The following is an 11,983-nucleotide window of genomic DNA, read 5'->3' on the forward strand; positions in this document are numbered from 1 at the left end:
CTCTCTCACTGTTTATCTGTTTCTCACCATACATATTGGTTTTGTTTTCTCTCTCTGTGTGTGTGTGTGTGTGTGTGTGTGTGTGTGTGTGTGTGTGTGTGTGTGTGTGTGAGAGCAGAGTAAGCTGTACAGCCTACCAGCTAGTCACGCGAGTCGAGTGTACGAGTTGCTGATCAGTCATCTACAGCTTCACTACAAAAACAAGTATTGCTCCGCCCTCGCCAGTTCTGTACGCCTACAGGTCAGAGGTCATGGGGTCACACGTCATGTGCAACTCTTAAATGGATTTGGTTTTGTTTTTTTGCAAGACTCGTGTTTTCCTTTCTCAGGTGTTTGATTTCTTGTTGCTGATGAGAGCGGATTCACTGCACCGTTTGGGCGTGCCCAATAAAGATGGAGTCCTGCGCTTTAGTCCTTACTGCTACTGTGATGTGGGGTAAACACACACACACACACACCATAATATAGTTCTACACCAATAGCTCCTGCTTTGTTTTCTCAGTCTCACTGTCACTTTGGTGTCTGTGTGTGTGTGTCTGTCTGTCTGTGTGTGTGTGTGTGTGTGTGTGTGTGTGTGTGTGTGTGTGTCCCACTTTCCAGTGGGACGGAGAAGAGGGAGGCAGAGAAAAAGCCAGCAGGAACTGTCTCATCACCAACAGGAAGTCCCGCCCCTGCAGCTCCACCCAACTCCATCCGTACCGCCTGCCTGCCGTACAACCTCGCTTTCAACGTGCTGCTTCAGTGTCTGAAAATGGTACGCACGATAACGGTAACGCGGAACGTTTGGTTTTATTCGTTTGTGTTTTTCTTTGATTGTGTTTTATTTTTTAAAGGAAACAGACTGGAAGGTTCTTAAGTTGGTGTTGGATAAAATGCCATGGACGCTGCAGTATAAAGTTTTACTCCTCACGTCACCATGTAGTGTAGATCAACTGTGCTCTACTCTCTGTTCCATGGTACACACACACACGGAACATACGTTTATGCGTGACTGTATGTTACACTTGTATCCTCAGTAAATGTGTGTGTGTGTGTGTGTGTGTGTGTGTGTTTAGGTGACAGATCGTCTGATCTCAGAGAGGTTAAAACGAACTCCAGATGGTTTCTCCCGCACTGAAGTGCAGCTGGCTGTGGTTCCTGTTCTGACGGCACTCACGTCCTATCACAGTTACTTAGAACAGTCCAGACAGGTAACACGTACCCACACACACACACACACACATGTACCCACACACACACACACACACATGTACCCACACACACACATGTAACCACACACACGTACCCACACACACATGTAACCACACACACGTACCCACACACACATGTAACCACACACACGTACCCACACACACATGTAACCACACACACGTACCCACACACACACACATGTACCCACACGCACATGTAACCACACACACACACCCACACACACATGTACCCACACACACACACACACCCACACATGTACCCACACATATACCCACACACACACATGTACCCACACACACACACACAACACAGTCTTTAATGCCAAGCTTTCTGCATTAGTCTGTTTTTACAATACAGTGTTTTGCCTTTTCTGCTGATATTAAACATGCTGCCACACTGTAGCCATGGCAACGTTATTCCTGGCAAATTAGCCAGCTTTATCATTCGGTGTTCAAAGAACGATTTGTGTAACTTCTTTTGTAAACACTCTCTCTCTCTCTGTCTCTCTCTGTTTCTCTCTCTGTCTGTCTCTCTGTCTCTCTCACAGAGGGAGCTGGTGCAGTGTTTGGAGACGGGTCTGATCTACCGCTGTGCTAAGCAGTGTGTCGTGGCTCTGACCATGTGTACAGTGGAGATGCCTGACATCATGATCAAACTGCTGCCCGCCCTCATCGTCAAGCTCACCCACATCTCTGCAACCGTCACCATGGCGTCACCCATGCTGGAGTTCCTGTCCAGTGAGTGATGAGTCACACAGCTATTCATGTGTGTGGAAAGATCTATCACACTGTTTATATAAATCTCTCTCTCTCTCTCTCACTAGCACTGGTCAGGCTGCCTCACCTGTATGCTAACTTTGTAGCCGAGCAGTACGTCAGTGTCTTTGCCATCTCACTGCCCTACACCAACCCCTCTAAGTGAGTCCCACCTCACCTAGAGCTCACACACACACACACACACACACACACACCTCTTGCACTCTTGCCAGCACTACACACACTAACAGTTATGGACATCTCTCTCACTGTGTCTCTCTCTCTCTCTCTCTAGGTTTAATCAGTACATCGTGTCTCTCGCCCACCATGTAATTGCCATGTGGTTCATCCGCTGCAGGATGCCTTTCAGGAAAGACTTTGTGCAGTACATCACCAAGGTGTGTGTGTGTGTAAGAGATGATGATGATGACGACGATGATGATGCTGTTTAATGTTTTATATGGTGTCTCTCTCTCTCTCCTAAACACACACACACACACACACACACACACAGGGTCTCCGCTCAAATGCTCTGCTTCCGTTCGATGACACACACGAGCAGAGCAGTTTTCGTGCGCGCAGCACCAGTCTGAACGAGAGGCCAAAGAGGTACACACACACACACACACACACACACTTTTTGTCTCTCTCTGTAAGAAACATTGTAAATAAGTTTTCTATCCTAAAGTTAGGTTAACTGAATGTCTGCGACGATGGTAACGTTAACGACCGTGTTGAAAGTATGATGTCATGTTGTCATTAATTGCAGCACAGATCATTCTCTTTGGTTTCTTTATACACTCATCTGTCTGACACACTTCATCTGTCTCCAGATTCTCCTCTCTTTCCTATTTCTCCTCAGTCAGTTTATTTAAAAAAAAAACATAAACACACCAAACCACACACTGTGTTCTCCAGACTGACATCCACAGCCTTACAAAGGTAGCTATAAATGGGTAAAAAGTCTGTGGTGTAAGAGGGATGGTAACCGTAGCTCACCATTCATTCACATCGCCTCACCGATGATTATATCTCAATACCATTTCTCCACAAGGAGGACCCTCACCAGCCAATCAGGACAGAGCATCCTCCATTCCTTAACGAGACGGTGTTTAAATCCTTTTCCCGAGAATTGACAGGTTTAGTCTCTCTGGTGTGATGTAAAGTCTGGAATACAGTGATGTGTATACTGTTACTCGTCCCTGATCACACTGAATAGTCACGATTATAACCGCGTGATCGTGGCGTTTGTAAACGCTCCTCACCCCTGAGTTTGGATCCTGATGGCTGTCAGTCAAACGCTTTTTAAAGTCCAGAGTGTCGCTCTGTTCTAACGGAAGTCTGTTAATAAAACCTACATGGAAATATTCATTTTAAACAGATCTCTGTCCTTCTCTCTCTTAGCATTCTTTTTTCCCCTCTGCGAGTCGTGTCTTTCTCTCTCTCGCTCTTTACTCTCTCTCTTTTCCCACCACGGCCGCTTCCCATCCCCGCCGAGTAGCTGTAAAATCTCTCTGATCATTTTAACACGAAACGTCTCCATCGTTACAGAAGCGCCATCACAGTAACCACAGCGACCTATAGCGACAAAGCCGCCGGTAGCGAGAAGCCTCACGGGTCCCGTGTCTTAACATTCCTCTCCATCCATGTGCTTTATTTTTGTTTGTCCGTTCCTGGTGGAGTTGGAACAGGAGGAATGAAAGGAATCTCCATCTGAGTGGGATTACAGTGCGTCAGAGCTAATGAGCTAATGTTGAGCAGAGCGGGGTGGGGTTGGGGGGTATGTATGTTTGGACAGACAGAATTTTGGACTAAATATTAGACAGCCTGTTAGACAGATAGATAGACAAAGATGGACCTGTCATAAGCTCATCAGAAGCACTTTTTAAAATAAATAAATATTGTCAATAATCATGTCATATCTGTAATATTTAGAGAGACAGAGAGAGAGAGAGATCAGACGGAGGGTGAGAGAAGACTCTTGATAGACAGATGAAGAGAAAAATCTCCAGACAGAGAGAGAGATGGAGACAGGACTACAGAGTGACAGACAGAACTCTACATGCTGTGATGGTGATGTGATGGTGATGAAGGTGACTGCTGTGTGAGTCATCAGTGCACTGTGATGGTGATGAAGGTGACGGCCGTGTGAGTCATCAGTGCACTGTGATGGTGATGTGATGGTGATGAAGGTGACGGCCGTGTGAGTCATCAGTGCACTGTGATGGTGATGGTGATGAAGGTGACGGCCGTGTGAGTCATCAGTGCACTGTGATGGTGATGTGATGGTGATGAAGGTGACGGCCATGTGAGTCATCAGTGCACTGTGATGGTGATGTGATGGTGATGAAGGTGACGGCCGTGTGAGTCATCAGTGCACTGTGATGGTGATTAAGGTGACGGCCGTGTGAGTCATCAGTGCACTGTGATGGTGATGAAGGTGACGGCCGTGTGAGTCATCAGTGCACTGTGATGGTGATGTGATGAAGGTGACGGCCATGTGAGTCATCAGTGCACTGTGATGGTGATGAAGGTGACGGCCGTGTGAGTCATCAGTGCACTGTGATGGTGATGGTGATGAAGGTGACGGCCGTGTGAGTCATCAGTGCACTGTGATGGTGATGTGATGGTGATGAAGGTGACGGCCGTGTGAGTCATCAGTGCACTGTGATGGTGATGAAGGTGATGGCCGTGTGAGTCATCAGTGCACTGTGATGGTGATGTGATGGTGATGAAGGTGACGGCCATGTGAGTCATCAGTGCACTGTGATGGTGATGAAGGTGACGGCCGTGTGAGTCATCAGTGCACTGTGATGGTGATGGTGATGAAGGTGACGGCCGTGTGAGTCATCAGTGCACTGTGATGGTGATGTGATGGTGATGAAGGTGACGGCCATGTGAGTCATCAGTGCACTGTGATGGTGATGAAGGTGACGGCCGTGTGAGTCATCAGTGCACTGTGATGGTGATGAAGGTGACGGCCGTGTGAGTCATCAGTGCACTGTGATGGTGATGTGATGGTGATGAAGGTGACGGCCGTGTGAGTCATCAGTGCACTGTGATGGTGATGAAGGTGACGGCCGTGTGAGTCATCAGTGCACTGTGATGGTGATGTGATGGTGATGAAGGTGACGGCCATGTGAGTCATCAGTGCACTGTGATGGTGATGTGATGGTGACGGCCGTGTGAGTCATCAGTGCACTGTGATGGTGATGAAGGTGACGGCCGTGTGAGTCATCAGTGCACTGTGATGGTGATGAAGGTGACGGCCGTGTGAGTCATCAGTGCACTGTGATGGTGATGTGATGGTGAAGAAGGTGACGGCCATGTGAGTCATCAGTGCACTGTGATGGTGATGTGATGGTGACGGCCGTGTGAGTCATCAGTGCACTGTGATGGTGATGAAGGTGACGGCCGTGTGAGTCATCAGTGCACTGTGATGGTGATGAAGGTGACGGCCGTGTGAGTCATCAGTGCACTGTGATGGTGATGTGATGGTGAAGAAGGTGACGGCCATGTGAGTCATCAGTGCGGCGTCGTGGCTCAGAGTGACCCAGGAGGCGGACAGATGAGACGCAGCACCCGATTTCCTTTGTTCCAACTCCACAGCTTACTGTCACTTCCTAATGAATCATGTGTTTGTGTTTTCTTTGCTGTTACTTCTTCAAACACACACACACACACACACACACACACACACACACACACACACACACACACACACACACACGGCTCTTACTGTGACATTGTGCTGTACTGTTAAAATAATGATCATTGCTGAATCTGCCTTCTCTTCCCTTGTAGATTTCTGCATTCTGTTTATTAATAGATGCTTTTTTTAATCCCTGAATTTCTTTTAGTTTTTTATTTTAAAGAAAGTACTTTATGCTCTGTTGTGTGTTTATCTTTGTGTTCTCTCTCTCTCTAGTTTTCTTTCCTCTTTTTTTCTACACATTTCCTGTCTCCTTTGTTTAGTCTGCGCTGCTGACCAGGTTTACTTTTTTTTATTGTTTCCCTTTTACTTTCTTGTTTGGCTCCTCCCCCCTCCTCCGATTGGGCCGTGCGGTGGGTGTGGTTTCGGGGGTCAACGGCGCCGCTGGTCCCTGTCCTTTGATTGATTGGCTGCCTCCATCTTCTCCACCGTTGACCTTGACTTTGTTGTGGACCGTTCCGACGTGCCCCAAAAAAACGTCCGATCCAATCCAACCTGCCCCTCACCTGCCCCACCCCCATTCCTGAAAACTGTGGCCACGCCCCTTTCTGGCAGTCTGAGAACTGCCAAAGTGGCGAAGCAGAGCCAGAGCGCTAACTCCCCCGTTAAAGAGCTGAAAGATCTGTCAGCCATGGACGCCTTCCGTTCCCGAAGCATCAGCGTTTCCGAGCACGCGGTGCGCAGGTAGAGCATTCTGGGTAATCACCGTAAACAAACAAACAAACAAACAACTAAAATCACTTCCTTTCCACAGAAATCCAGTTCTTTTTTTACTGCCTTTCCTTCTATGTGAATGAGTTCTTTATGGGTTATGGGCGGGGCTTGGAATGAAGTGGAATGGGGTTCGGGGGTCATTGCCATGGGATGTGGTTCCTGTGGATGAATACCATGGGGTGGGATGGATGCATGTTGGAGGAGGCTTTGTTTCTCTTGTTTTTTAACTGCATGTGCTTAGTAATGATTTACATTGACGTGGCTTCCTGTTGGCCAGAAACACCGTGTTTTTTTTGTTTTCCCTTTGCTTGTTTCATGTGTCTGTATTATTTCACTTTTTTTTTAATTTTTTATCCTGGCTAACTGACGAACGTACGAAACGGTCCAGCCGCACACAGGAGGCATGCACAGCGAACAGTGGGCGGGGCTTTTCACTGACTGACAGCCACGCTTTACATTTACACAAAAAAAAAAATCTTTACGAAACCAAAACATTGACCGTCTTTGCACTCTGAGCGACGATTACGGGGTCGAATCACGCGCACTTCCTGCCTGGCGCCTGAGGGAGAGCCGCTACAACACTCCACCCCGCTATGCCTGCTGCCTGTCTCTGGCTTGCTTTATTTTTCCTTCTTCACTGATTTTCATTAGAAACCTTTCCACTGCCATAAAACACACCAGTCACGTGTTCTGTTCTCGGAGCAAGGTAAAGTATCTGGTGTTCAGTTTCCCATTTATTTATTTATTTATTTATTTAGTTCTAATCCAAGCAGATTCAACATCATAGCCATGTCGGTTTATTTCGATACGGGGTTTTGTCTGATTAAAAGTGGACGATTCTCTTGAGACGAAAATGTTTCACCAGCCGCTCGGGTTTCCTTAAAATACTGCGTTTCGACCCGTAATCAGATTCCAGCCTCTAAATAACGTCGCAGCTAAAGGACTGGGTTTGTGAGCGTAAATCTAATACCAGCAGAATGTATCGTGTTTGTCAGTGTGACCTACAGGGGGCAGTGTGGCATCAGGCAATAAAGTCAGAGCTTCCATACACGGAGGGAGGGGAAAGAAAAACCCTCACCGTGTCCTCAAGGTCGATAAAACTCTGCCCCGATGTGCTCCGACACAATGAGACGAAGCAGGTTTAATGTTTTATTTACCCCTGAATCAAACCCCAGGGGTTAAAAAATAGCATTAGAAATCTGATATAAATCTGACAGAAATCTTTTAATCTTTAATTCAAAATTCTCAAATTTAACTTTTTACCGATTCAAAACGTTAAAGAAAATAAAATGAATGTGCTCTCGATCTCGAGTTTGTCTTAGAAAAAGGTTCCTGAAACGTTTCTTTTATTTATTTATCAGGAATATTTATTTATTTAATTTTAAACATTGATTTTTTTTTTGTTGTTGTTTTTGTTTTCGACACGACTGAGAACCGAAGGGGGAAAATATCAAAGCTAATGTAGACACAGTGTGTCGGGTTCGTGATTGCTCAGGAAACAGTAACTGTCTGTCATTTTCTGCCTCTGAATCGATACTCTGCGTCTGTTTGTGCTTCTTTGTGTCTCTGAATTTCACGACTGCTGTTATTTTTATGCAGCAACAAAAAGACTTTCGTTATAATCGTACCCCAGCCACGTGAGTGTGTGTGTGTGTGTGTGTGTGTGTGTGTGTGTGTGTGTGTGTGTGTGTGAGTGTGTGTGGGTGTATGTGTGAGTGTGTGTGGGTGTGTGTGTGAGAGTGTGTGGGTGTTGTGTGAGAGTGAGTGTGTGGGGGGTGTGAGTGTGTGTGTGTGTGAGAGAGAGTGAGTGTATGTATGTGTGTGTGGGTGTATGTGTGAGAGTGTGTGGGTGAGTGTGTGGGTGTGTGTGTGAGAGTGTGGGTGTGTGGGTGAGTGTGTGAGAGTGTGGGTGTGTGGGTGAGTGTGTGAGAGTGAGTGTGTGGGGGGGGTGAGAGAGTGAGTGTGTGGGGGTGTGTGTGAGAGAGTGAGTGTGTGGGGTGTGTGTGTGTGTGAGAGAGAGTGAGTGTGGGGTGTGTGTGTATGTGTGTGAGAGGGAGAGAGTGAGTGTGTGGGGTGTGTGTGAGAGAGTGAGTGAGTGGGGTGTGTGTGTGTGAGAGAGAGTGAGTGTGTGGGGTGTGTGTGTGTGTGTGTGAGAGGGAGAGAGTGAGTGTGTGGGGTGTGTGTGTGTGAGAGGGAGAGAGTGAGTGTGGGTGGGTGTGAGAGAGAGAGAGTGAGTGTGTGGGGGTTTGTGTGTGTGTCTGTGAGTGAGAGAGTGTGTGTGTATCGGTGCCGCTGCGTCATCTTCCCGACTAAAGATAAAAATAATTGAATTCCCAAACTCAGCCTGTAACAGGAGAGATATTACACTTCCTGTCTCTCTCACACACACACTGCGAAATCGTTTACACGTTATTCCGACAGCGAGCGAGCGAGTGGTGAAACATTATCTGTTTGTTATTGTGACGAGCAAATGATGACACTGTGTGTGAGAGTGTGTTAGATTGTCGATCTATTACCGGCCGAGAAGCCATCACAGTCTCCCTCCAGCACACACACGCAGACACACCGTGAGCAGGACGAGGAGTCGGGATCCAAAACCTTTTTCTTTCTGTATTTAAAACTTCTGAAGAAACTTTTATTTATTTATTTTTAAAGTTCCTTCCGTGAGGTAAAAAAAAAACCCAAAACAACCTGTGCTGCCTGCTCGGGCCGCTCACTGCCGTGTGTGTGTGTGTGTGATGGAATCCATGGAACAAAAGCTGGGACTTGTTTGTGTTTAGCTGACGTTTAGTCTTGTTATAGAACGAAATAATTTGTTTATTGAAATCATGTTTTCAAGTTTGTTTGTTTGTTTATTTTTGCCCACAGGTTTGTCTGCTCTAGAACGATCGAGACGAGAGGTCGCATGGGGAAAGTTCTACGTACATTACTGTGGCAGACGCTTGTATAAATTACTATAATAAAATATTATGTTTAAATTTCATAGTGATACGTCAACGTGTTAATAAATAAATAAATCAGTGTCACTGAAGAAAAAACAAAAAGGAAAATAAATAATCACACAATTTAGAGCACATTTTATCAACAAGAAAAAGTCCCAGCTTTTGTTCGAGTGAACAGTTGTGATGTTTGATAAACTTGCATGGTTGTGGAGAACATGAAGCGTGTGTGTGTGTGTGTGTGTGTGTGTGTGTGGTCCATGTGCCTTCATTTTCTGATTCGATGTCGGCTGAAATCAACAAGAGATTTAAATATACAGATTTTAATATAGATTGGAATGGAAATCGGCTCCACGTGAAGAAAGACTTTCAGATTTCAGCTTGTGTTGAATCTTCAGACTGATTTAACGTTTCCCCTTTGACGTGTGTGTGTGTGTGTGTGTGTGTGTGTAGGATGCAGACGTCTACCACTACGTGCAGTCTGGGCTCCGCAGACGAGAACGCTGTAATGCAGGCAGACGATGCGCTGAAGACGGTTCACCTAGAGCTCACAGAGACTTGCCTGGACATGATGGCCCGCTATGTCTTCTCTAACTTCTCTGCCTTGCCCAAGAGGTAGGGGTGTGTCTGTGTGTCTGTGTCTCTGTCTGTGTGTCTGTGTCTCTGTGTGTGTGTGTCTGATCGTGTGTCCTGGTGTTTCTGTAGGTCTCCCATCGCTGAGTTCCTATTGGCTGGTGGACCCAGCATGACCTGGTTGGTGGGTAACAAGTTGGTTACCATAACGACCAGCGGTGGCTCACGCACTCAGACCTTATTAGGCCTTGACACAGCAGAGAGACCAGGGGGAGGAGAGATGACCCGGTAACTAACACACACGTGTACACACACACACACGTGCATGCCCACGCAGTGAGAGATTACACACGTGTGTTGTACCCTTTAGGTCAGACCCAACACTTCATACGAGACAAACGAAGGAAGCTCCAGCCAAACTGGAGTCCCAGTCCAGTCAACAGCTGAGCCGAGCTACACGCATCAGAGTCCGCTCCATGTCCGGTAAAACGTGCAAACACACTAACGTATTTTCTGGTACGTCACTGACGTACAGAATCTGGTAGACACTGAGGTCGGAAAGCGATCTGTGGGGTCCAAGCACCGGGTGTAGTAATGAGTGTGTGACTGCAAACAACGACCTTCAGCTCAGCACATTTCAGCAGGCATCAGACATCATTAGCTTCTAACTACATCACAAAATGTTCATTTCTAAATGCTTTACTTCTGAGCTATTCGTAGCGTTGTTTGTCAAGAAAATTGCACCGGACCATTCAGGTTGACTCCGAGTGCAGCTATTCCATCACTGTTCATGTTTGTTTATTAACTTCCTCTTTTTATTTCTCTCTCTCTCTCTCTTTCCTCTGTATGTGTGTGTGTGTGTGTGTGTGTGTCAGGTGGTCATGCTCTGCGTGCTGGAGCGGTGCAGAGTCTCAGCCCCCTGGTTTCTCCCTCTGAGGGGGAATTTGGCTCTCCTCTGGAAGCTCTGAACTGTCCTCGTGGTGTAGAGGAACTCCCACAATCCTCCTCTTCCTCCTCACACGCGGCTCTGCCCCTCAGAGACAAGAGCGGCCTGGCCGAGTTCGTGCCCATGCTCACTCAAGGATGGGCTCAGATATTTATAAGGAGACCATCAGGTCAGAAATTGCGCATATGTGTGTGTGTTTGTGTGTGTGCGTGTGTGTGGAGAACAGAAGCGTCAGCGCTTTTTAACATGTTTATGACTTTTGGGAAAAATCTTAATTATAGCAGTTAGCTTTCAGAAATTAAACATCTTTATATTATCAAATATCTCAAATGGAGAAATTTAGCAGAAGTAAATTTTATTGCAAATTTTTGCTAAACATAAACGTTAATCCCTTTTTTATCGGTTAAACATTAAACTTTCCTCAGGCACATCAGAGTATTATGTGCTCAAATACATTGTCTCACTTTGTCACACACACACACACACACACACACACACACACACACACACACACACACACACACACACACACACATGTGACCCCAGATCTTTCTCTCTTGCTTTTTCTTGCTTTACAGTTATACACAAACATTTCCTCTGTTTCCTGTTTTGTCTGTTTCTGTGCTCTTTTCATTTATTTATTTATTTGTGTACTTTTTCGTTATATCCGGCTGCGGTTGTGGTTGTGGGTGTGACACTTGCTGTGTGACCATGTGAGCGAGCATCTCTGTGGTTTTGTCTCTTTCAGTGTGACTACGTTGTCTTGTGACTAATAAGATCATATGGTTTCTCCACACATTTTAGTGAAGTCAGTAAAACACAGCACTAGACCATGACTTATGAAGGACATGTTCAGTAAATTTATATTAAATCCAGTCATGTCTCTCCTTCTTCTTCTTCTTCTTCTTCTTTTTCGATAACAGGTCAACGAATCTCAATTCAAGTAAAGCTCCTAGTGCATAGATCTAAAGTTTCAGGTCCTGTTGGAGAAATTCCCAAATCCCAAGAAGAGACAATTCAAGATTAACCAATGTATAGCCAAAGAAACCCCAGATCAAGTCTCAAGTACAGACAGACAAGAAGTACCAAATCAAACCCTAAGTGCAGATATACAAAATCCCACATCAAGCTC

At 46.1% G+C, this 11,983-nt stretch overlaps 1 protein-coding gene across 5 annotated transcripts in view; it reads left to right on the forward strand.

Moving 5' to 3' along the window:
* The window catches only part of tsc2 (TSC complex subunit 2), a 35,992-nt gene that overhangs the window by 9,362 nt on the left and 14,647 nt on the right, over window positions 1-11,983 (forward strand). For 4 of the 5 annotated variants that reach the window (XM_047803461.1, XM_047803460.1, XM_047803464.1 and 1 more), the window contains 14 exons: window positions 119-241; window positions 330-436; window positions 601-754; window positions 834-956; window positions 1,056-1,190; window positions 1,760-1,949; window positions 2,036-2,129; window positions 2,263-2,365; window positions 2,482-2,576; window positions 6,235-6,363; window positions 9,786-9,947; window positions 10,038-10,193; window positions 10,276-10,388; window positions 10,781-11,020. In XM_047803461.1, the coding sequence (XP_047659417.1) occupies window positions 119-241; window positions 330-436; window positions 601-754; window positions 834-956; window positions 1,056-1,190; window positions 1,760-1,949; window positions 2,036-2,129; window positions 2,263-2,365; window positions 2,482-2,576; window positions 6,235-6,363; window positions 9,786-9,947; window positions 10,038-10,193; window positions 10,276-10,388; window positions 10,781-11,020 (1,924 nt within the window). The remainder of the gene's footprint in view (window positions 1-118; window positions 242-329; window positions 437-600; window positions 755-833; window positions 957-1,055; window positions 1,191-1,759; window positions 1,950-2,035; window positions 2,130-2,262; window positions 2,366-2,481; window positions 2,577-6,234; window positions 6,364-9,785; window positions 9,948-10,037; window positions 10,194-10,275; window positions 10,389-10,780; window positions 11,021-11,983) is intronic. The other variant, XM_047803463.1, reaches the window with a different exon arrangement.

The sequence above is a fragment of the Tachysurus fulvidraco genome, chromosome 18 (genome assembly GCF_022655615.1).
Source record: "Tachysurus fulvidraco isolate hzauxx_2018 chromosome 18, HZAU_PFXX_2.0, whole genome shotgun sequence".
Taxonomy (NCBI): Eukaryota; Metazoa; Chordata; class Actinopteri; order Siluriformes; family Bagridae; genus Tachysurus; species Tachysurus fulvidraco.